Source organism: Desmodus rotundus, chromosome 12 (genome assembly GCF_022682495.2).
Source record: "Desmodus rotundus isolate HL8 chromosome 12, HLdesRot8A.1, whole genome shotgun sequence".
NCBI classification, from domain to species: domain Eukaryota; kingdom Metazoa; phylum Chordata; class Mammalia; order Chiroptera; family Phyllostomidae; genus Desmodus; species Desmodus rotundus.
In genome coordinates, this window is record NC_071398.1 from 72,445,869 (window position 1) to 72,470,379 (window position 24,511).

At 56.7% G+C, this 24,511-nt stretch overlaps 1 protein-coding gene across 2 annotated transcripts; it reads left to right on the forward strand.

The window, feature by feature from the left end:
• Positions 1–3,551: 3,551 nt before the first annotated feature.
• Positions 3,552–23,742, forward strand: SLC45A3 (solute carrier family 45 member 3). Of its 2 annotated transcripts, XM_045182606.3 has the most exons (7): positions 3,552–3,661; positions 3,979–4,127; positions 4,700–4,803; positions 17,406–17,796; positions 18,606–19,409; positions 19,686–19,951; positions 21,979–23,742. In XM_045182606.3, the coding sequence occupies exons 4-7, from the start codon at positions 17,625–17,627 to the stop codon at positions 22,414–22,416; spliced, it is 1,680 nt and encodes a 559-aa protein (XP_045038541.2). In that variant the 5' UTR covers positions 3,552–3,661; positions 3,979–4,127; positions 4,700–4,803; positions 17,406–17,624; the 3' UTR covers positions 22,417–23,742. The 2 variants fall into 2 exon arrangements, with proteins under 2 accessions (XP_045038541.2, XP_053771070.1); XM_053915095.1 differs by lacking the exons at positions 3,552–3,661; positions 3,979–4,127; positions 4,700–4,803 and adding an exon at positions 12,189–12,360.
• Positions 23,743–24,511: the final 769 nt, after the last annotated feature.

The following is a 24,511-nucleotide window of genomic DNA, read 5'->3' on the forward strand; positions in this document are numbered from 1 at the left end:
CTCTGGCCTTTCAGTGGAGAGTGGAACGGGTTTCTCTCAGAGCCAGGAAGGACTACTGGGCTCGGCCAGGCTCACCCCTCACCTGGTGCCTGAGAGCCTGGCAGAGCTGCCCATCCCTCACACTTCATCTGTTTAAAGCAGCCTCGAACCTGCCCCTTCGTGAGCTCCCTATACTCTGGCTCCCCGGACTCTCTCCTCTGGTCTAGTTTGGCCCCCTGAAGCCATTCCCTTTCTCCATTGACTTTGTTGTTGCCTGTAGAAAAGCCAACAACTTGCCAGGACCCGTGTGTCTCAGTGGGTTGGGCCGTCGTCCTGCAAAGCAAAAGGTCACCGGTTCAATTCCCGGTCAGGGCACATGCCTCAGTTTCAGGCTCGATCCCTGATCCCTCGTGCATTCAATAGGAAACTGATTGATGTTTCTCTCTCACATCAATGATTCTCTCCCTCTCTTTCCCCATCCCTTCCCCTCTCCCTAAAATCTTAAAAAAAAAAAAAAAAAGCCAACATCTTTTCATGAGTAGAGATTCCAGCTCTCTACTCAGCCAGATATCTCTGCTTTGGGGGCAGGTTTGTTTTTTTTTTTTTTTTTTTTAATGTATTGATTGATTTTAGAGAGAAAGGAAGGAAGAGAGAGAGAGGGGAGGAGAGGGAGAGACATTGATTTGTTGTTCTACCTATTTATGCGTTCGTTGGTTGCTTCTTGTCTGTGTCCTGACTGGGGATCGAATCCACAACCTTGGTGTATATGGACGATGCTCTGAGCAGCCGAGCTCCCTGGCTGGGGGGGCAGGGGGGTGGGCTCTGCTTTGGGGGCAGTTTTGATCTCTCCTGAATCCCTACAGACCTGGGTGGGACCGGGAGGAGGACTCAGAAGGAAGTTTAAGTCCAGAGGGAAGTTCTCTTTGTAGGAGGGTTTCTGTTCCTGAAGGATGCAGCCTTGAAGGTGTTTGTGTTGTGTTAAAAACTTCCGCAAACCCCCTGCATTGGGTCACCACTCAGATTGGACTGTCCCCAGTCTCATCGTGGGGGCTATGTTCACCAGCAATTTTTTAGCGATTGTATTTACTTATTGGTAGAGAGAAGGGAAGGGAGGGAGACAAACTTCAATGTGGGACAGAAACATTTATCAATTGCCTTTCCCACGTGCTCTGACAGGGGACCGAACCCACAACCCAGGCACGTGCCCTGACTGGGAGTCACCCCCCCTCCCCCCAGCGACCTTTCGCTTTGCTAGACAATGCCCAGACCACTGAGCCACATGGGTCGGGGCTCACCATCAATTCGAAGGTTCAACCTTCTAGAAATGACAGGGGCAGCCCTGGAGACCTCGGGAACCAGAGGCCACGGCCCTTCCCAGGCTTGCGGTTTGAGAGGGAAGATGTGGCTGTCCCGTCCTTCTTCCAGCGGCTTCGTTTTCTCTTCTGTGCCCGTGAGTGGTGGGCGAGGCCGGGAATACGGCCAGGTGTGTGTGTATAACCCTCCAGTGCCGCCCCACCTTCTCAAACCCTGCTCCAACTTATTTCTTCACCCAAACCATTCCAAACCCCTCCGTTAAGGAGGCCCTGAGGGTGGTGGGGTTCTCCTGCTCAGGCCCCCAATCTCCCTCCCCCCAGCCCCGTGAACAGAAATGGGAGTAGGGGTCTGCACTGGGGGCAGCCCAGTGGTGTGTTCTCATTCCTCTTTCTGCCTTGGTTTTGTTTTATTCTTTCCCTTTAAAAACAATATTCACTGGTTCTTTTCTTTCTATTTACAAAAGCAATTTTTAATCTGTATAGAAAACTTTGAGATACGGAAAGGCTCCCCCTCCATTGGATGTTTTAACGTAACCATAGTACAATGACCCAGCTGAGGAATTAATGCTGGGGGAGTGCTATTGCCTAAACTCCAGACCTTGCTCGTTTCCACTGTTTTCTACGGACCCTCTCCTGTTCCCAGACCCAGCCCTGGCGATCACGTGGCATTAGTGTACACCTGCCTTACAAATGTGTATCCCACTGTGAATACTACTTCGTAGCCGCTGTTCTCGCTGGTAATATAGCATAAACATTTCCTCCATCAGTTAAAATCCTGTCATCACCGCTTTTAAACGGCAGCGTCATGCTCCATTATATGGATTTGCCGTAATTCGCTTAGCCGATAACTTACTATTCCACACTTGGATCGTTTCTAATCTTCCCCTATGATGAAAAATGATGAGATAAACATTATGTACATACCTTTGACATACATATCTGATTATTGTGCCACAAGTGGAGTCCCAGAAATGGAACCGTTGTGTCCAGGGACCCATCCCTCCTCCATTCAAGTCTAGAGCTAGGATCTGGCCCTGAGGTGGCCTTTATGCTCAAACGACTGTTCACCCCTGACCCTAACGTAGGCTGGGAAGAAGCAAATAGACCTCCAAGTGGGACGCAGCCTTTGGAAGGTGGAGATGGCGAGAGGAGAGGGGAACATAAAGGAAACTCCATGTGCCTCACGGCTTTGCAGGCTTCTTCAAGGCTAACCGGCCCCAGTGAGGTATCTCACTCTGTAGGAAGAGAACAATGCTTGCTCTGAGCCCGAGTATAATGGGAAGGGGCTGCGGGGGGAGGGTAGAGTAGAAGCTGCTAATGCATTTTTGCCAGCGTCTTTGGTTTCTCCAATATTCAGCCAGACTATTAGCAGGTCCCCAAGGATGGCCTTGCTCCTCACATCATCCCCCATTTCCTATAAAGGGGAAGTGGCTAGGGAGTAGGGAGTGTGTGTTGTGTGTGTGTGTGTGTGTGTGTGTGTGTGTGTGGTGAGGGGGGGAGAGGAAGGGAAAGGGACATGGTGGTACCACTGACTTAGTGGGGAACTGAGACCCACAGAGGCAGTTGCCCAGAATGACCCAGGCTCGTGAGGAGTAGTATGGGGTTAGGACTCTCTCTAGGGCTCTGAAGTCACTGGTCAGGCTCTGTGATGAGTTGCTGCCTCTGCCTCATTTCTGAGGCCCAGAGACTGTGTGTCTGTGTGGGTGGGGGGGAGGGTGGGGGTGGGAAACAGTGATTGGACAGAGGGGTTGCCTTGGTTTATCTGAAAATGGTACCCATCTCTTGAATGTCATAAGGATTAAATGAGTAAATACATAAAAAGCATTTAGAGCCATGCCGGGCACAGTCAGTAATAGTCAACTGTTATTATTATCACGCAAGGAGGCTTAGCCTGCAGAAAAAGGGGGAGCATTTTCACAGCACCCTGTGCAGGGTGGGGCCTGGAGAATGCATCCACCTGGCTTGGTAGAGAAGGGTCACCTGCACTGGGGAGGTGTACCTGGCACTGACCCAGGTGGACAGGCCACTGGGTGGGGGCCAGGATTTCACACCTTGCTTACAAGGTATAAGCCATGTAGGCCTCTGGCAAAAAATCAGGGAGGGGAGAGGGGGGCTCCTACTGCTCTGCGGGGAAGGACGCCCTCCTGCTCCCAGTGCTCTTTGCCCAAGCCTGGAAAATACCACGTACGCTCTCCCTTGGCTCTGTAATTTTCCAGCTGACCTGGAATTACCCTTCACTTTTGCCCTCTTTTCTGGGGCAGTGGGGACACCAGCTCAGGGACCCAAGACTCCACCCTAGTTTCTTTCGGCCACAAATACCAAAGGCTTTGGAAAGTCCCTGGGAATGTGGAAGGTCACCTGCTGCAGGGGTAAGTGCTTCCCAGGTGCTTCAAGTTAAACTTCTCTTCTCTGCTCTCTTCTGTATCCACTCTGCGCTCCCCAGGGCTCCACTGTTCCCCTCTCTTCTCTATTTCCCACCCTTCTTTGCCTCCCAGCTGGAGGTGCCCTTAGAGATCACCTGGCCAATCCTTTTTTGTACAGAGACCCAGAATGTGGAAGGGACTTGCTCTACATCACACCTGGTTGGTGGCAAGGCCAGCACTGAGACCTAGGGCCCCCAGGGCCCAGGCCGGGGCCACAGCCCACTAGGTCCTCCCTTCAAAGGCATCTTCCTGTGATTTTGTAGCATTCAAGTCACCAATCTGAAGCAATCGGATCTATCCATCCTGTGGATAAAACCCAGTGGAGATAAAAGGATACAAGGCCAGCCTGGGACCCAGTTCTCTGCCTCCCACCTGCATTGTTCCGCTCTTGTGGAAGGCATTCTGGAAACAGGTATCTTGGGACCCTGTTCAACAGCTGGCAAAGGGAACATTTTACTGGCAAGTATCAACCCCTCATCCACATCTACACCCTAAGAAGGAAAAAAAAAGGGAATTTGGCTTTTAACTTCAGGAAGAGGGCTTGAGTTAACTACAAGGAAGCTCTTTTGGCCTGAGAACCGCAAACAGTAGGACAAGTAACTCGAGGAGAATGTGACATCACTTTTGGAGGACTGGTCCTGGATGAGTGGGGTGCTGTCCTACCTGGGGACAGGGGCATGGCCAGAGAGCACGTTCAGGTCACGGTCACGGACCGGCTCCCGAGAGGAGATGCCCTGCGAAGCCCGGCCGCTTTTACCTAAATGTTTGGGTGGTGAGCGGCGAGGGGGCGGCGCACTGCCCTAGGTAATGATAGGGCGTCTGGGAGCCACGCGGGGGCTGCCCGTCGCGGTCGCGGCTACAAAGACAGCTTGGAGACCTCGCGCTGTCTTCGCTTGGGGACCATCCCCACCCCTCGGGACCCCCTCCAGCCCGCCCCGCCCCGCCCCCTCCTGGCGGCCCCAGCGCGCATGCTCTCTTCCCCAGCCGAGTAACCTGGAGATTTAAAAGCCGCCGGCTGGCGCTCGTGGGGGCAGAAGGAGGCCAGCGCCACCGCTCTGGCCCTGGTGACAGCCGCTCTCCTCAGCCAGGTAGGAGCGCACCCCTTCTTCTCCCCGGCGACAGGGTCCCGGCGCGGGAAGGGCACAGGCGCGGCCCGGCCCCGCGATGTCGCGAGCTTCGCGCCCCGGGGGCTGGGACCGCGCGGTGGCCGTCTGGGCGCCGTGGCCCCTCGAGTCCCAGTGGAGGTGGCGGGGCGGCCAGGCTGCGGAGTGCGGGGGCCCCCTCCGGGGCCCCCGCGGGGCTGTTCTTTCTTGGAGGAAGGCGGGCTGGGCTGGAGGCGCCCGGGCCCGGGCGTCCCGGGCCAGGCAGCGGATTAGGCAGCGGCGGACGGTCCGGCGCTAGCTCCTGTTGCACCTCCCGCGTCAGAGTTTTCTTTGGAAAGTTGCATGTATTTTCTTCCCTTGTCTCGGCTTCGCCGGAAAGGGGCACGATGAGTCACCGCGGCGCCCACAGTCCGGGAGTTGGGAGCCTGGAAAGGGGCCGGTGGCCCGGAAGCCGCGGGAAAGGTGACCGAAACCTTTGGGACGTGTGTCTTGCGGCCAGCCTCTGGGCAGGGAGCTGAGGCTGGAGCGTGTGTGTGGTGTGTGTGTGCGCGCGGGCGCGGGCGCGCGCGGGTTCCTCTGCCCGCTTCTGAGTCTCGGTTACCCCTCAGGGAAGGAGGGAATAGAGAAGCTGAGGGCTCTCATCTCCTGCCTGCCAGGGTTCAAGTAGAGATGGTGAGGATTCTGAGAGCAGCAAACAGGTGTGATGAGATGGTACCTGGGCCCTGGAGACAGCCCCTCAGGGCTCTAGGCATAAGCAGGGGCCTTGCCTGCTGGAGAAGCCCCCAGGGACCTGCAGGTTTTCTCCAGAATGAGGGTCAGTCCTTCCCATAGTCTCCTGGAGCCCTGTGAGTTGCTCTTGCCCTTGACCTCTGACTCAGCTTCCATCTTCCTGACAGCTCCTCTTGACTTGCTCAGCTTTTCCTTCTCCCCAGCACCACTCCCCTGTGCTTCCTCTTTTCTTAAGAGGCCAGAGCTGGGGGTAGGGAGAGGTTTGGCATGGTGGCTACCTGGTGAGGGCTTGCCCTTCAGCTGTTGCACACACCTGATCCCAGTGGAGCAGGGACTAAGAATAGCCCAGCTGCTGTCTTGTCGCTCTGGAGTTTGCAGCTGGGCATAGCCAGCGGACCAGGGCCCAGAGTGACCCTTGCTGGGCTCCTGGAAGCGTTGCTTAGGGGTAGGGGGTGAGGCCCTGGGGGCTTCAGGCTGCTTCTCCTGAGGCACTTAGTAGGACTCCCTTCCTATCCGAGACAGCCTTGGTGTGGATTCAACTGCCTGAGGGTTAGGGGGGAACAGGCTGGCTTATGGGAGTGGGGAAGGTGGGGGCCTGGAGGTGCAGGCTGAATGGGAAGCCTGAGGAAACTCATAGAGCAGCTTCTCCCAGGGAGAGAGTGGGACAACATGGGAGGCCACAGGCCCTTTAGTCGGGTGGGTCCCATTCCCTCATACCTCCCTTATCTCCTGCCCCCAGCCCCTGTCATGGATCCAGGACTCTGTTTTTCTAAAAGTTCTCAGAAAAATGGAACTTGAGTCAGCAGGATGAGTCTGAAGATAAAAATACAGCTGGATGAATGTGCAGCTGTGGCCATACAGGCCCCAATTTAGTGGGGGGAGGGGGAGAGATTGCCTATGCACTCAGGGAGTGTGTGGTGAACTCCCCTGCCTCTCCTGGCTCTCTCTGCTACCGTGAAGAAGGGGGAAAGGGAGAGAAGGAACCCGACAAGGGTGCTTGGTGGCCCGCTGAGGTCCGGCTAGGCCACTGGGTGGTGGAGGTTTCCCCTTTCTCAGCCTGTCCAGGCCTCTGCAGAGAAAAGGCAGAAAGGCGGGGATGGCTGAGGACTCCAAAAGTGAAATTAAGCTCTATCATCTGGTCCATTATCGTCTAATAGCACAGCATCACGATAAAAACCCAGACAGTCAGAGAGACAGGGCCTGTGGAATTGCACTTTCCCTGGCTGCGGAATGGGGATTGTAATAATAATCAGGATAATACCACTGTATAGTCTTATTATTTATTAAATAATAACAAGTAGAAATGTGTATAAATAATAGCTCAATGTAACATGTAAAGTATAAACAATTGTAGCGTTATTAAACCTCGCATACAGAGCACTGGACTGACTGTGTGCCTGATGGGAAGTGAGTGCTCAGTATTAGTCAGTAGTAACCACATCCGTCATATCTATCCCCCCATGAGTGAAGGGACAGCGGCACCCAGCCTGGGACTCCGTTCCTGGGCTCTGCTGTAGACCTTGTTTCTTTGGGAGCAAGGTCTCCTGGACTTTGGGGAGTCAGTATGACTAGGCAACAGGCTGCACTCCAGCACCCAGTTGCCTGGGCCTGAATCCTGTTGTCTCTTTTGAAAGTTACTTCACCTCTTTATGCGTCCATTTCCTTCTCTTAGAATGAGCAGAACGGTACCTACCTAATGTAGGTAAAGCTCTGAGCATAGCAGCTGTAAGAAGAAAGAGCTTGATAAATGTCAGCTGCCGTTATTTGGTGACAACGGAGACAATCATTGTGGTTTACACTTAGAGACCAGAGTCTCTTAGCAAAGGAATCAGACCACATGCAACTGCATGGAAGCTGCGAACGACAAATGCAGTTGAACTTGGGGTGCCGTGCAGAGAACACACCAGGACTGCACGTCCTGGTCTCTCCCTGGCAGTATTGTGTGTGACTTATTTTCCAGTTTGCCCAGTAGCCCACGCCCCCTTTCGCCCTCCAGTTAGTGGTGATGGAGGCGAATCATGAAGTGATAGGGATGACTACATATCCTGAGAGCTTCCGAGCCTTCTGTGCAGAAAGGGTAGTTGCTGTGAATTTTAGGGTAACTGTCTGATAGAGAGGGATGCTCTGCATGTGGGTTAAGCTCTATCCTTTCTCCCCAGTGGGATCCTTTGCACTGCTTTCTGGTGTCCAGAAGAGAAACCCAGCCTAGCTTTTCTTTGAACAGTTAGTGGCCCTGTTTGCTTGACCATGAGGGTAGAGGCTGGACCAGTTGGTACCAGGCCCAGTGTCTCGAACGCTGCTGCCACTTGACTTCCAGCAGTAGAGCTGGAGTGTGGAGCTTTGTCCAGTGTATTAACTGTCCCTGTTTGGGGGCAGGGGCTGGTGACAGGGCCATCACGGGATGGTCTTGATATTTGGCCAGAACTTCCTGTTTAATCCCTTTTTCTACTGCATGTTTTGTTTCCTCCTCCACGGGAGGAGGTGCCACTGGCCCCGGATGACTTGGGGGGCCTCTTGCTTCTGAGGTTGGAGATGGGCCTGTCTCAGCTGGTGGCCTTGGTGTCTGTGTCTGTAAAACGGAGAGGATCGCGTTCACCCTGCAAGGCTGCGGTGAGGAATGAATGCGACAGGCATCTTTAGCAAAGTGCCTGCACAGACCAGGTGCTCAATACATGTTTATTTCCTTCCCCTTCCTTGTTAATTCTGGAGACCAAGCTGTCTCCAGCCCTGGGAAGCTGGGCCGAGACAGCCAGATGGGTCCCATAGCCCCACAGTCCTTCCGTTACAAAATTTAGGCCAGACCAAATGCCTAGCCAGACGAGATGCCCTCGGCAGCAGCCGGGCTGAAACAGCACTCCCTCTTTCCCCAGTGCTCTCTGTTGTGCCCCCGCCCGCCCCAGCCTCTGTAATCTCAAGTGTGGTTTGAGCTTACAAAGAGTGTCCAAGCTGGTAGCACCTGGCCCATTCCTAGGGGTATGACAATATGGCTTCCTACTCTCGGCTTTGGTCACTACAAAGAGCTGAGCACCCAAAACCCTTGCATTTGGCCCTGCCAGGAATACCAGGCATGCCGGGCAAATCACATCAGACAGGAATCCTGACTCAGCCTCACCTTCAGGGCCTTCTGTTCGAGCACCCCTCTTCTCAGGGCCTGGGCAGGGGCCATGCTCCCTGCTTTCTGGGAGCTGAGGGGCCAGTGGGGTGGGTGGCAGGGAAGGACTACAAGCCAGACCAGGAGGGCTGGGAGCTATCCACATCCAACCCCCAGGGGCTGCCAGGTGAGCGCAGGTGAGACTGGGAGAAAGGGGGTCCTTGACAGCTAGGGCTCCAGGCCACTGGGAGGAGGTGTGGGACTTGAGCAGGCAGGGCTCAGGGGAGAGGCAGTGGAGGGGAGGGGACTGGGGCACGGTGACTCCTTTGGAAGCAAAAGCAGGCCCAGTGCTGATGAATATCCCCATCTCGGACCCAGATCTGAGATCAAAACTCATCCCACGATGTTGGGCTCTGGTGGCCTTTCTACCACGGCTCCCTGGGGAGGAGACAAAGGAGAGGTGGGTGGGTGTGCAAGCCCTGGGCCTCAGTGGCTGTGTTTTGCAGATATCTGCCCTTTTCTGCATAGTTCCCACCTGTGCATCTTTCAAGGCTCAGCAACAGAGCCGAGGAAGTCCTCGTGTCTTTGCGCCTGTACCACCTCCCTGCGTTCGACTGCCTTCGTCTCTTCTGCTGACAGGGACTGCAGCACCTTCACCGCGGGCTGTCACCTGACGGGCTCAGTGAGTATTGGTTGGATGGTGGGTGAGTTTTACGGTTCTTTCATGTTCCTTCGGGGGGGTTAGGTTGCACATGCTGAGGCATACTTCTTCCAAGGGTAGGCAAATGAGGGTTCTTTAATAATAGTAATAGTAATAGTAATAATAATAATAATAGTCTCTTTCGGAGCCTGCTTGCACCTTACTCACCACTGAGTGGCTATTTTTTCTTTTACTGTTGTTCTATTACAGCTGTCCCAACCATCCCCCTGCCCCCGCCATTGCTCTCCCCGGCCCCGCCCACCCCTTGGCCCCCACAGTCAATCCTCACCCTGTTGCCCATGTCCACGGGTCATTTATACTTGTTCTTTAACCAGACCCTTCCCCTTCTTTCTTCCCTTATCCCGCTCCCCGCTCCCCTCCGGTCTCTGTCAGTTTGTTCCTTGTTTCCATGCCTCTGCTTCTATTTTGCTGGTTTGTTTGTTTTTGTTGATTAGGTTCCACTTACAGGTGAGATCATATGGTATTTGTCCCTCACCGCCTGGCTTACTTCACTTAGCATAATGCTCTCCAGTTCCATCCATGCTGTCGAGAAGGGTAGGGGTTCCTTCTCTCTTTCTGCTGCATAGTATTCCATTGGGTAAATGTACCACAGGTTTTTGATTGCATGGCTGTTTTTGAGAACACATTTCCACAGGACTGAGTCTGGCCCAGAGCCTCTGATGATAAATGGGGCTGGTCACAGACCCTAGGATATCAGGGCAGAAAGGTCCTTACAGACCATCAAATTGAAGATACTAGAGGTGGGACGTGGCAGAGCCAAGACCACACCCTGGTTTGACTTGCTGCCCTGCTCTGCTCCTCTACCTGCGGGTCTGCCCAGACCCTCCATCCCCTGCTGCTTCCTGTGTGCCTCACCTCTCAGGCCAGGCTGCGGGTAGGGACAAGGGTCATTTGTGCACAGATGGGGAGAGTTGCCTGGATTGGCTGACTGGCAAAGTTCAAGTTCACTAGGAGGGAGACCAGTTCAGGTTTCACTTTGCAGGGGCTGTTAGAAAAAGAAGGGAACAGGGGGAAGGGACTTCCTGTGGCTTGGAGTGTGCACCCTACTCCCCATTCCCCATACCCTCTTTCCGCACCCTGGACTTAGGGCTTCTGGGGACCGCTGCCCCACTTTGTAAGGGAGCATTTATTAGGCTCAAGGAGAGAAAGAATTCAGTTACTAACTTCAGCCAGGAGCAGAGCCCAACTCTGGGAGGGCATAGGGAAGAGGGCAGTTCTGCCCCCAGATGTCTTAGTTACCTGGCTCCGTTTCAGGTGACCGCTGACCCTGGGCACTGTTGTTCTTGCGCTGTGTGAAGGCAGGTGGAGGAGGGGTTTTGGCGGGGGCAGGGGCAGGGGCTCTTCTCCACCTCTCCACCAGGTTCCCCTTGTCACTCATTGGTGGAGGGCTATGAACCCCTCCCCGCACTATGCCACATGCCTTGTCAGTGGGCACTCAGCAGGCACCTGTCCATGGAGAACAGCCTCCCTGGGCAAGGCGGTGGTGGTGGGTGTGAGATCACATAGCTGTAGCGTTGTAAAGAACCTGAGACGGCCCCAAGGCCAGTTCTCATTTTACAGTTGTGGAAACCGAGTCCCAGAGAGGTGAAATGGCTTGTCCAAGCCACATAGCAGTGAAAGTTGCTGAAACTGGACTGCACTGTCCTGGCTCCCAGCTCAGAGCACTTTCCGGAATTTTCAAATGGTTCGAATTTTTCATTCGAGCCTTTTTATTTGTGCAGCTCTGGGCATGTTAATGGATTTCTCAATTTTCGTTCTTGTGAAACAGGAATATTAAATAGCACCTACTTTGGAGGATTGTACAAAGGGTGCGGATTAGAGAAGGAAGCTGTCAGGTGCCCAGCACATGCCAGACACCCCTGGACAGTTAGGGGGTATCAGCTGCTGTGATGACTTCCCCCGGGGGTGGGAACCGCCCTGTCTTATAACATTGGGGAGTTTGTCCTTCCCTCCAGGTCCACTGCAGGCAGGTCCACTGCAGTGGCCTCTGCTCATCTGTTGGGGCCAGCACCTGGGGAGGCATTTACATTCTTGGCATTTTTCTTGCCTCTGGGGGCTGAAAGAGGCACTAGTAAGGGTCAGGAGACTCCCAGTTGAGAGAAGAATGGAAAGGCCAGTAAACGAGTAGCTGGTTGCCCTCTGACCTCTGCTGCTCCTGTTTGGGAAAGAGAAGGCCCTCCTCCGAGTTTTTGCACCGAGGACGCCCAGACAGAAGAGGTGGCCAGGAGCCCCCGTGCGTGCTTGCCGTCAGGCACACTACGTGGCTGTGAAGTTGGTGGTGTTGATCCAGGTTTTCTTGCCTGTCAAATGGCTCCACTCGTTCCCACCTCAGCGGGCAGTTGGAAGAGTAAAACGCTTGGAGGAGAGCCTGGCATGCAGAGCCTCGGTGTTAGCTGCTGTTATTAATTGCAGATGAGAACATTGAGACTCAGGGAGGTCAATTAACAAGGTCACACAGTCTTAATAAGTGGTGGAGTTGGCATGCAAACCCAGGTCAGGCTGTTGCAAAATTTAGGTCACCCTCCTGAATCTGCCAAGTTCAGAGGCCTCTGGCCCCTGGGGTGGAAGAGAGCTCCAGGTTGAAGAGTACTGCTGGTTGTCTTGCCTAGGAGGGTACTTGGTCAAGGTGACTCAGTGTGACCCCGGGTCACAGCTGTTCTCAGAAAGGAAGTCTGATTGGGAGGCCCTTTGCCTAGAGTCAGATGAGTGTCCGTGTGGACTGCCACCATGGAATTGCCAGGTGACCCTTGGGAGGGGTGCATCCCCTCTGCTTAGGCTGACCCGGAATGACTGGCCAAGGTGAGGGTCAGGCCTATCACTGGATTGGAGAGGGGAGGAGGAATCAGAGTGAGCCCCAGGGGCACTGTCCTTCCTCCTCCCTTCCCCCACCCTCCTCTGGCATTTGTTTCCTTTCAGAAGCTGGGCTGAGGCTCTCAGACGGGGCAACAAAAGCAACTTTCCTCCAAGCCACTGCCACCTGTTGGGTTTTCACACATTGGGGGTGAGTGCGGGGAGGGAACCGTTGCCCTTTTCCCAGTGTCTTCGATGTGCCCCCTCTGGCCCCCCAGGGCCTGGGATTCTCTTTGCTGCCTAACTTGACAGGGCTCAGGAGCGGGAGGGGGTGGGGGGCCCACAGCAGCTGGAAGGGGAATTGAGTGGGAAGGGGCCGGTGCTGGCAGCCGGGAGAGAGTTTGATGGATTACTCTGCGGGCCTAGAGGTTTCTCCCTAATCCCCCTTTGTGTCCCGGCCTGCAGCCCCCTCACTCTCTCTGACAAGCTGCTAAGCAGAAGGCTTCCAGTCTGAGTGAAGAAAAGGCAGCGCAGCAGGCGGACTCTAAATCCCTGGCCTCTGGGCCCTGGGGGAGGCTGAGCTAGGGAGCAAGTCTGGGAGGGTGGGTCTTCCTCCCTCTGCCCGGCCTTATTCTTTCTGAGAGTCCCACACAGTGCACAGGCTGCATCCTGAGTGGTGTTCTCAGGTGTCTGTGGGAGCCCTGCGAAGTCATGGGCCTCGGCTGTTTGTGCAAATCACTGCCTTTTTGGAGGGTGGGAACAGGAAATGCAGACCCTCACTTCTCTGGAAGTATTTGAACCCCGAAGATTAAAAAATGGGTTGGAGGGCACTGAAGCCAAGCACAGTCTAATCCTGTGCCCCTTCGCCCCAGCCACCCAGGGAGGACCCCCACGGCAGGCTTCTTCCCTGACAGGGGCTCAGTATCGATGGTGGGCTCCTTACCCCCATGGATGCTCATTTTCAGGGTTCCTGGCTGGCCAGCATGGCCTCTTTCTGGGGTGTCCTGAGGCCCCTCCTGGAGCTGTCGTGAGGGTGGAGCTCGTTTGGGGAATGCAGTGTGCTGGGTTTGACTGGGTAACGCCAAGGACATTGGTTCCCAGGGACCAAGGCAAAGGGTTGGCTGGCAGGGAGGCTGGGCTGGTGAACCCACAGACCTCTTCCCACCCCCAGCCTACAGGGCCTGGAGAGCTCAACCTGGAACCAGATTCTGGGGTCTGGCTTATGTGGAGGAATTGGGGTCCTTCCTACCTGGAAGTCTTGCAGCCTCCACCTGAAGGTTGCACCCCACCCTCAGCCCTGGCCTGGGGTGGGGCAGCCTAGTGTAGGGTGGTGTGTTGGGGGGGATTGGCCTGGAGTGACTCCACCCCCTCTGCCACTGAGTCATTATACCTGTGGCTAGCCCATCCTGTCCCCAGTTTCTTCCTCTGAGGGGAGGGTGACGGGCTGGAGCTTGAGCTTCCCCAGGAGCTGAGAAAGCCTCACTATCTTTGTGAGCAGGGAGGGAGGAGGGCACAGTCGCTGGCTGCCCGCTCCTCCCGCTCAGGGTGGGGGCTGCTGCCGTGTGATGTGCCTGGGTGGGGTGTGGGGACGCTGGCCCGAATAAAGAGGCCATAGAATTGCTGCCTGACGCTGGCCCATGGCAGTGGGGCTGCCCCAGCCCAGGCTCCCTCTGGCCTCTGTCTGTCAGACGAGGGACTCTGCTCCCCCCAGCTCCACTGCAGCCATGCGGTGGCAGGATCCCCTTTGAAAGTCCTCAAAGGCCCCTTTATATGTCCCTCTGACCCTCCCTTCCCATGGGGAGCTACAGGAGTGGGCTTGGGAGTGGGCTGTGGGCTCCGTTGCCTCTCCTCCCACTTCCTCCACTCTGTCATGAGAATTTTGGAGAAAGTTCAGGTCAAGTTCGTTGCTATTGCTCGGTTTCATTTCCCCATACTCCCTGCTGAGGCCTAACCTGAAGTAGATGGTGACCGAGCCCACTGCCTGCTGGGGGGTGCCACGTGTGGAGCCCACGCGGTGGTTAGGTCTCCCGGTATCTGGAGCTGGAGAGACAGAATGCAGGTTAACGGGCCCTGCCAAAGCCCCGCGCGCTCCGGGCTGGGGCTCTGCTCCCGGGGGTGGGGAGGAAAGATGGCCTGGGGTGCAGCCCCAGGACGGCTCTCAGAGGTGTTGGGTTTCCTCCAGCTTTCTTGCTGTCCTGTCATGGGGGGGGGGGCAGAGAAGAGGGGAGATATTTGGAATCTGAGAGGGTCTTGTCCCAGAAGGCCACTGTTCCTTTCTGGGAGGTCAGGTCTGACTCCCCCTTCGGTACCAGACCCTCCCTCCTTTCCCCGCCCCTCCCTACCAGGTGTGTTGGAGTCTGGCTCTCAGGGTCGATATTCTGTTTGCCGGATCGGCAGCGTGCTCCAGGGGCAGCAGGCAGGAGGGCCGAGTCGGGCCTCTTTGAGACGGGAGGGTATAAGAGAGAATTGCATCCTGTCTCCCCGCCTGTCTTTCTGAGCCAGACAGGGGAACTCTCCAAAGAGGGGACTCAGCAGCGACCTGTCACTTTTAAGTTTTAACGAGAGATGTGCCCTGGGGCTGCTCGTAGGAGTGTAGCTGGGAAAGTGGTGGGAACCCTTTCTTGTCCCCCCACCTCTCTGGGCCTGGGAGCCAGAGGGCCTGGGCTACTCTGTTTGTTCCCTGGGAAGGAGGCCTGGAGGGACTGCTGGTGATTGGGGTTAGTGCTGTGGGTGTCCTCGGTCACCTCCTCCACCCTGAGGGCCCTGCAGTGGGGATGAGGAGGGGCGGACTGGGGTACTGGGGAAGATGTAAGGAGAAGAAAGGGGCCTTTGGAAGGGAGAGTACTCTTATGGGTCTGGAATTCCTCCAGCGCTTCCAGGCTGGAAAGAGAGGAGCCCGTGGGCGGAGCAGGCCCTGGATCCCGGGATGCGGTAGGAGCCAAAAGGGGGAGGACGGGCTCAGCAACCCAAGAACGGAGTGTGCGGAGGGAGCGGGGCTTGGAGCCAGCCCACTTCCTAACCAACTCCTCCCAGTGAATTCCTCACCTGGCCCAGCCCCGGGTTTCTAGGTAGAGCGCCTCAGGGCTTGGGGAGAGGTGCTGAGGTCCCAGAGGCAGCTCAGGGGCTATCTGGGTTATAGATGGATGAGGAGAAATTCCTTTCTCCACCCCTTTTATCTTTCTCTCTTGTGGGCTAAGGAGCTGGATTGAGGGGAGGGGGGAGGCCGGTAGGCGGGCGGAGTGATTAACAGTGGCTGGAAAGCTGCAGTTTATTTTCCACGATGTGAGCAATCAGGGCCTGGGAATGGGAGCAGGTCGTGGGTGAGGTTGGGTCTAAACGCTTCTGTTTGCTCAGGGAGGACCTGGTCCTTAAAAACCAGTAGCAGGTGAGTGTCCAGGGTCTGCCCAGGCTGAGGGCAGCGAGTGGAATGGGCTGGAAGCCTTTTGACCCAGAACCCTTCCCTCCAAGCTGGAAAGCACCCTGGTCTCTGTACCACCCACTGCTTCCCTTCTGGGGGTGCTATGGCAGTGCAGCCACTGGGGAGGGGCTTGACTCAAGCTGAACCCACAACTGCCCAGGCATAAGACTAATGTCAGGTACCCCATCCCCTTTTGGGGACTTATGGGCCAGTGTTTTACACTCCTCCTGTGCCAGCCACTCCATGCCGTCCCACAGTTGGGGGACTGGGTCTGAGCGGAACTTTGGGGCGGGCGCTGCTGGTAGCTCAGCCTTATCTGAAGCCCCTTCCTTCCTGATGTACCAGCTGCAGAGCCCAGAAGGAAGTTAGGGGATGGAGACCTCTTCCCTAGGACCCACGGCCCTCTGATCTCTCTGTGGCACAGCGCAGAGAGCACCTACACTGTGTTTTGTTACACACAAGCCTTCTGGGGCCCAGTGTCATTCGAAAGATGAATGAGGGCGCAGCGCCACACTAGGAGATGCTGAGATTGGAGGCGGGAGTGAGTGCAGGCTGAGGGCGCTCCAGGTCGGGGAGGGGGCTGCAGCCTGGCCCTCCGCCTCTGTGGACCTCACCTCACGGAGGAGCGGTGCTCCTCAACTGCATCGGTAGGACTGAGTGGCAAGGCACGGGAAGGCCAGGGAAGGCACCCCCGACTCCAGCCACCAGTGGCCGGAAGCTCTGTGCACCTACCTCCTTCGAAATGGATGACAGGTTAGGGGACTCCTGCCTTTTCGCCCAAGATGCCTGCCGCCTCTGTACCGCCTCTCCACAGCTGACTTGATCTTTTGTGGTCACTTCTAAACCATGCAGGCTGCAGTACGTGCTGTTGCGACACACCACCTGGAGGCGCAGGGGTGGGGGGCGCAGGGTGAGTGCTTCCCAGCGGGGTCTCTGGGCACAGGAGGCGGGCCTCGAAGGAAGGGCTGCGGGGGCTTCTCTGCTGGGAGTGGAGTTGCTTGGGGAGCAGACTAAGGCAGCCAGGGAAGTGGTGGGGCACCCTGCCAGCCCAGGGGGGCGCAGGGCCATGGCAGTTGTCGACAGTTGGTGTGGTTTTGCGGCCCTGTGAGGCTGGGACCTGGGGACATCCGGCCGGATGGTGGCCTCCCTTTCCCACAGGGGTCAGGCAGCACAGGTGGGGATGTTTCTTCCCCGTGAACGGGCAGCACGGGAGGAAACTAAGGGAGAGGCTTTCAGGCCCAGGTCCTCCCAGGGGAGCGCTCTTTCAGTGGGTCATTGACAGGTTCAAACCCAGCCCAACAAACCGCAGCCTCTCCTCCCTTTCCCCTGGTCCTTGTCCTTGGGGGCAGGAGTGACGGTGCTACAAGGTTCCCAGTCAGGCGGTGCAGAGTAGGAAGTGCTGCTCTAACAGAGGGGAATTGAGCAGCCAGCTTTGGGAAATGGAGAGAGAAGCAGGTAAACCTGGCCTGGTGGAGGGTCTCCCGGGCACCTTGGTAGCAGGGCCTGGGGATCTGGGAATTCAGGCGGTCTGATTTTTTTTTCCCTCCCGTACTAGCAGAGGAGGGCAATTGCAAAGGTATTCCAAGACAGAGAATAACCAACATCTCTTTGGCTCTGGAGTGTGCTGAGGCTTAAAAATCATATTTACCTTATTACTTATGTCAGCCTTAGGCTAATATTAACATGCGTTTCCTGCCTGGGCGGTAGAGGTGGCACCTGGCTGGCTGGGCCACATCATCAGCCCGGGAGTGAACAGGACTCAGAGCATTCAGGGCAAACCCTGGAGACCTGTTTCCAGGACTTAACACTCAGTGTGTTTGTTGTCCCTGCCCTTTTAGGACCTGAGTGACATGTCCCCACCAGGCGCCCCACGGCAACAGGCAGTTAGCATGGGCTGAGTGGCTGGACCTGCACGGAGAGCCAGAGAAATGGGCTCCTGGCCGAGTCCTAGGCAGCTGGTGGCAGCGAGGAGGAGAGGCCCTGGCGTCTGGAGCAGGGCTGGGAGGAAGCAGCTCTGGAGACAGTGACGGGCCGGAGCCCTACCCGCCTGGCCCACCATGGTGCTGAGGCTGTGGGTGAGCCGCCTGCTGCGGCATCAGAAAGCCCAGCTCCTGCTGGTCAACTTGCTGACCTTCGGCCTGGAGGTGTGTCTGGCTGCGGGCATCACCTACGTGCCACCCCTGCTGCTGGAAGTGGGGGTAGAAGAGAAGTTCATGACCATGGTGCTGGGTGAGTCTCCACCTCCTCCTGCCCTCCTGTTCCAGATGCATCCCGCCTGGAAGCAGGGCAGCAGCGCCTCTGCCCACAGCGCCGCCTGGAGGGAGAGGTGACTGTCTGCTGGGTTGGTGCGGCCTGGGCTGAGGGGGTCCCAAGAGGAAGAAAAGAGTACAGGGACATGCTCTGGTCACCACTATGCCCCTGTCTAATGCCTGGTTCACAGGAGACATTGTAGACATGGCTCTTCCCCTTGGCTAGCCCGTATAATCTATAATCTATAATCTATAATCTATTATCTCATGCTGGCAGCAAGCCTCAGGTTATCCAGTCCACAGAGAAGATGATGTAGGTCTGCAAGAAGTTAGGTGACCAAGCCAGGCTGGTCTCCGAGCCAGGGCCCTTTCTTAGCCAGGGCTCAGGGGCTGAGCTCTCGACTGCGAATGAATTCTGCAAAGGCCACCAACGTGGTCACCATCACGTGACTCCCAGGAAGCAGGGGCTCTGTCAGGATTATAGGCTCTGGAGTCAGACTGCCATTGAAGCCCTGTCTCCCGCCTCCCTAGCTCTGTGCCTGGACAAACGTGTCACCTTTCTGTTGCTCCATGCCTCAGTTTCCCCATCCGCAAAAGGGGCATTAGTGATCCAAGCTGTGAGGAGTGAATTAGAGTCCCTGTGAGGTACTCAGCACAGTACCCAGTGCAGGAGCGGTCCTCTCTGTGATGGTATCATGGTCATTTCCATCCTTCTCAGGGAGGCTGGTCTCCCTTCCCCTGCCCTCAAGGGCCCCAGCCTCTGGCTCATACTACTTGCCCTTCTTACAGGCATTGGTCCAGTGCTGGGCCTGGTCTCGGTCCCACTCCTAGGCTCAGCCAGTGACCACTGGCGTGGGCGCTATGGTCGCCGGAGGCCCTTCATCTGGGCCCTGTCGCTGGGTGTCCTGCTGAGCCTCTTCCTCATCCCGAGGGCTGGCTGGCTGGCGGGGCTGCTGTGCCCAGACACCAGGCCCCTGGAGCTGGCCCTGCTGATCCTGGGAGTGGGGCTGCTGGACTTCTGCGGCCAGGTGTGCTTCACCCCACTGGAGGCCCTGCTCTCGGACCTCTTCCGGGACCCAGACCACTGTCGCCAGGCCTTCTCCGTCTACGCCTTCATGATCAGCCTCGGGGGCTGCCTGGGCTACCTCCTGCCTGCCATTGACTGGGACGCCAGCGCCCTGGCCCCCTACCTGGGCACCCAGGAAGAATGCCTCTTTGGCCTGCTCACTCTCATCTTCCTCGCTTGCATGGTAGCCACGCTGTTCGTGGCCGAGGAGGCAGCCCCGGGCCCAGCCGAGCCAGAGGAAGGGCTGTCGTCGGCCCCCTGGAAGGCGGCCCCCTCCAGGTCTCCCCACTGCTGCTCGTGTCGCACCCGCCCGGCTTTCCGGAACTTGGGCACCCTGTTTCCCCGGCTGCACCAGCTCTGCTGCCGCGTGCCGCACACCCTGCGCCGACTCTTTGTGGCCGAGCTGTGTAGCTGGATGGCATTCATGACCTTCACGCTGTTTTACACGGACTTCGTGGGTGAGGGCCTGTACCAGGGCGTGCCCAGGGCTGAGCCGGGCTCCGAGGCCCGGAGACACTATGATGAAGGTAAGGCTTCGTGGCAGGGGGCTGTTGTGGGAGCTTCCTTCTGGGGGCGGCACTCAGGCGTAGGGGGAGGCCCACTCTCCGTGCTCACCCTCAGAACATCTTTCTCTGCACTTGGCTGGCAGCTCTGGCTGTGTTCCCTGAGGTCGGTGAACAGCCTAGGCTCGGGTGTTACAGGTAGGGGAGGGAGGGTGCTGGGGGGCAGGGCTGATCTACAGCAGGCCCCCCAGGCTGTACTGGCCCCCCCATCTGACCGCCTCTTTCCTGCCTCCCGCCCAGGAGTCAGGATGGGCAGCCTGGGGCTGTTCCTGCAGTGTGCCATCTCCCTGCTCTTCTCCCTGGTCATGGACCGGCTGGTGCAGCGATTCGGCACCCGGGCAGTCTACCTGGCCAGCGTGGTGGCTTTCCCTGTGGCTGCTGGCGCCACGTGCCTGTCCCGCAGTGTGGCTGTTGTGACCGCCTCGGCCGCCCTCACCGGGTTCACCTTCTCCGCCCTGCAGATCCTGCCGTACACGCTAGCCTCCCTCTACCACCGGGAGAAGCAGGTACTCGCCCCGGATGCCACACTGGATGCTGGGGACCGGGGCGGTGGAGTCAGGCAAGAGAGGCCACAGAAGGCAGTCTGTGATCTGAGAGGAAGCCTGTGGAGCCCCGGGGGGCTGGGGAAGGAGGGTATAGGCTGGATTCTGGGAATGACTTCCTGGTGTCGGGATCACAAAGCACTTGAGTGGGTGATTGCAGGGAATGTGAAACCCTTCTACGGAGACCCTCAGCCTGGGCTGGGTTGTTCTGCGCAGAGGCGGGGGCCGGCTCAGATGGCCTCTGGGGCCTAGCTTCAGCAGCTGGCCCATGGCCATGGCCCAGTGTGGCCAACACCATCCCTCACTCGGCGAGAGGCTGGGAGAGGCACTGTGCCTGCCCTGTGCCTGCTTTGGTGTCCTAGATGGAGAAGGCTCCTTATTGCCCCCTCTCATGATTTACCTTCCTCTTTCCAAGTCTCTCTTTTCCTGCCTCACTCCTTTGCCTTCCCCCATCCCCAGGGCAGGTCTCTGCGCCTGCTGCTCCTGACAGTTCTCACCTGGGCACTTCGTGAGTCAGGCAGCCTCACACTAACCAGTCCTTCCAGAGTGCCTTCTGTGGGAAGCCTCCTGACCTGGGCTGTGTGGTCACCTTTGTCCTCTCCACTGGCCTCACTGAGCTATTTCCCTGGGTGCAGAGCAGATGGGCAAGAAGTTAGGGTGTCCCCAGGGAGGAGAAGCCGGTCTGTCCCCAGAGCTTTAGACTGCAGAGAAGATGTGTCTCTGCCCTTTTAGGACATGGGTAGGGTAGCAGAGAAACACTGAGCTGGGGGCTGGTTCCCCGAATCGGTAGCTGCAGGGTAGGAGGAGTTGGGGGGGCAGGGTTTGGGTTGGGGGAACCTGCTTTGTGAGAGCCTTGTCGGCCCGCTGATGACTTTGATCAGGCTCCACTCTTCTGCTGCCCTGGCTGGGGGCTTAGCGGCTGATGTCCAGAGGCCAGGCTTGGTCATGTGCGCTTGAGCCAGAGAACACACTGGGGCTGGTCCTCCCCGTGGACTGAGGAGCACATACCTCTCCAGGCTCCAGCCTCACTGGTCTTCCCTGGGCTGGCAGGCAGGGACAAGAGTCCTGGGAGGTCCTGTTCCAGCAGCCACGATGGCACACCTGGCCCTGGGCATTGCCTGCACCTGCCTTTGCCCACTTGCAGAAGTTGTGGGCTCCCCTGGGGTCAGGTTTGAGCTCTGCCATGGTCCCCTAATGCAGCCAACTTCAGAAGGGTCTTTCCTATTAGGCACGAGTGGGGTGGGGACAGTCTGATAAGTTGTATCCTCACCCTTAAATAGGAGGCCCAGATTGCTAGGGGCAGAACAGGGCCAGGTCACTCAGGTCTGAGGCCCCAGTGAGAAGGTGGGGGGAAGGGCTTCAGTATTAGCACAGCTAGGGCATGGAGTAGGGGGGGGGGGGCGATTCCTCCTGCTTCTCTCTGAGGCTGTGTCCGCTGGACTCTCCTTGCCTCAAGAGTAGGGCCACAGACCTCACAGTAGGGCAGCCACTCCAGCCAGGGCCCGGGGTGCAGTGGGAGCAGGGCTTCTCTCTGAAGATGGTGATGAGGGTTCCGCAGTGTCCAGGTGGTGGGAAGAAGGAAAGAAGAGGGTTTGGGCCAGCAGGGGCCCTAGCCTTGGATTTCACCCCTCTGTTTTCACACGTCTTTCCTCCCTGTCTTCATTCTGCCTGTCTTTCCCTTTGCCTTGGGGTCCCCGTTCGCTTCCCAACCCGAAGTACTGCATTTGTCCGCCATCCGCCTGTTGCAGGACAGGCTAGAGGAGCCCTGGACTTCTAGTTTCCGGTTTGTCCCGTCCCTGCCTCCCCTCCCCACTCCCAGTCCTGAGGAGGCTTCTGGCTAGACCCAGACCAAGCAGGGTCTGCTCAGTTTTTTGACCCGCTGCCTGCTTTTCTTTAAGGGCTGCGGCCTGGGTTTATTCTCATAGCTGGGGGACTCCCATGCCTGGGTGCACACCTGTCCTTGTCCCCTTTTCTTTCCTCTGTTCCCACAGGTGTTCCTGCCCAAGTACCGAGGAGATGCTGGAAGTGGTGCCAGTGAGGACAGCCTGATGACCAGCTTCCCACCGGGCCCCAAGGCCAGGTCCCCCTTCCCCAACGGACACATGGGTGCCGGGGGCAGTGGCCTGCTTCCGTCTGCACCTGCGCTCTGTGGGGCCTCTGCCTGCGATGTCTCCATGCGCGTGGTGGTGGGCGAGCTGCCTGAGGCCAGGGTTGTTCCAGGGAGGGGCATCTGCCTGGACCTCGCCATCCTGGATAGTGCCTTCCTGCTGTCCCAGGTGGCCCCATCCCTCTTCATGGGCTCCATCGTCCAGCTCAGCCAGTCTGTCACTGCCTACATGGTGTCAGCTGCAGGCCTGGGGCTGGTTGCCATTTACTTTGCTACACGGGTAGTATTTGACAAGAGTGACTTGACCAGATACTCAGTGTAGAGTACTTCCTACCCACTGAGGGGTGGTGGGCTGCCTCTCTGGGTCCCAGCTCCCTATATTCCAGGCTCCATCCGGCTATTGGGCTGGCCTCCCAGATTCTTATTGCTGCCTAAATGGTGTGGCTCTCTGCTGCCACCCCGTGGTGTTAAGGTGTATAGCTGCACAGTTACAGCATTGGGGCTTCCCTCCCAACTCTTTAGGGATTGCCCCCCACAGTCTTTAGGGCTGTGGTTGACTCCAAATGGGCGTAAGTCTGGACTAAATACAGGGGGAGAAGGGCAGGGCATTTGATTAGCACCATGCACTGGAACTCAGGACTCTGGCAGAGTTACCCAGGCTCAGGGCTAACAGCTAGTGTCTTGACCAACACATACCAAGGGAAGGTATTTAGGGAGCTGAGTATCTCAGCCACCGATTCTCCCTCCTCCAAGCCCCCTATCCTGTAGGTCCCTCTAATGTTGCTCTAGTGTGAAACTTGCCACAGGATTTAAAAGTAAGAAAGTTACTTTGGGGGGGGGGTAGGTTCCTGAGGGGGAGGGGACGCTGCCTGGCCCCGTGGCACCGCCGTCCCACTGAGCCCCCCACCCCCTGTTTCATCAGGACATGGCTTGTTGGCCCCTGTGTCTCCATCATAGGGACACAGGCCTTTAAATATTTAACTTATTTATTTAACTCAATAAAGGGGCATCAGTTCCCAGCTCTGCCACGTCTGGCCTAGGTGGTGACATCCCCAGTGACTGGGTCCCATGACATGGCTGGTTATTGGGCTGAGCATTGTCAGAATGTCCTTTCCTAGGGGCGATTTGTCTGGCCCCAAAACTGCCTAACCCAGGAGCTTGGAAGCTCTCTTCACCCCAGCTGATATACCAACTCCTGTCACCCAAGGCCGGGTAAAGGTGGAGAGTTGGCCTTCAGGTCTCAGCAGCCTCCCAAGCCTCTGCTCCTCTCTTGGCCCAGCCTGCCCTCTCCCCACTCCCCTCTGCTCCCTCTAGAACTGGGCTGATGAAGGAGCCGCCCACCCCCACCTTTCTCTGGCTTCACAGCCACTGTTTGGGGCTGTTCCAGAACCAGAGGCAGCCAGGGTAGCTCCTCAAACCTTCATTTGTCTCAGCGCCCAGGGCATATCTGTGCTTGGGGACTCTTGCACAGAAACTCAGGAGCACCCCCTGCCTAGGCTAAGGAGGTCATATCTCTGGGGGGTTTTAAGTGCCGTTTGCAATAATGTCATGTTTTATTTATTTAGCGGAGTAAATATTTTATACTGTATGTGAGCAATCAGAGTATAATGTTTATGGTGATGAAATTAAAGGCTTCTTATATGTTTAATCAGCCTGTAGTTATCTTTTCTGCCATGTAAGGATCAGATTTCTCAAAAATGATCCCCAGCTCCCTTCTCATGTTTTGTCAGCTTCAGTTCCCAGCCCCACCAGCAGGTGGAGCCATAGACCAATACTCTACTGTCCTTTGGTGATTGGGTGTGGCTTGCTGCCCCCTGGATTGGGGGCTTCCTTTGGGAATGTCAGGCAGAGAAAGGGAGTGGAAGAGTGTAGGGAGTGCAGAGAAGTAAGGGCATTTTCCTTCTCAATGGGCTCATACTGTGTCCAAGGAGATAGAGCAAGAACTACAGCAGTACGAACTCCCTGACGTACAGGTGAGGATTTTGACCCTGCTGTGCCTTGGTTCCTGCCTTTTCTCATCTCCTTGACCCTGCCAGGCTCAGGTCAAGTTCAGAGGCTTCTCTGCCTTGTCACCTCCCTCACCTCTTCAAACCTGATGGGTCTTCCTCATCCATTTATTTTTCTTTAGAGAGAGAGGAAGGGAGGAGGAAAGAGAGGGAAAGGAACGTTGATATGTGAGAGAATGATGGTTGGTTGCCTCTCCCACACGCCCCAGCCGGGACCAGGCCCGCAATCCAGCTCCTGCCCTGACAGGGACGAATCGGTGACCTTTCGCTTGCAGAGCCCTGCTCGACCAGCTGAGCCACACCGGTCCTGGCTCTATATTTTATTTAGCTTTTAATTGTGGAAATTTTCAAACATACATGAGTAATGAACCTGGTATAATGAGCCTAACTTCAGCAATCATTTAACATTCT

What these genes read in the sequence shown, in the direction of transcription:
- SLC45A3 (XM_045182606.3), top strand. Translation starts at nt 17,625, where the DNA reads ATGGTGCTGAGGCTGTGGGTGAGCCGCCTGCTGCGGCATCAGAAAGCC. An exon ending in GTTCATGACCATGGTGCTGG is followed by an intron (nt 17,797 to 18,605) that starts GTGAGTCTCCAC and finishes CCCTTCTTACAG; the next exon opens with GCATTGGTCCAGTGCTGGGC. An exon ending in TCTACCACCGGGAGAAGCAG is followed by an intron (nt 19,952 to 21,978) that starts GTACTCGCCCCG and finishes CTGTTCCCACAG; the next exon opens with GTGTTCCTGCCCAAGTACCG.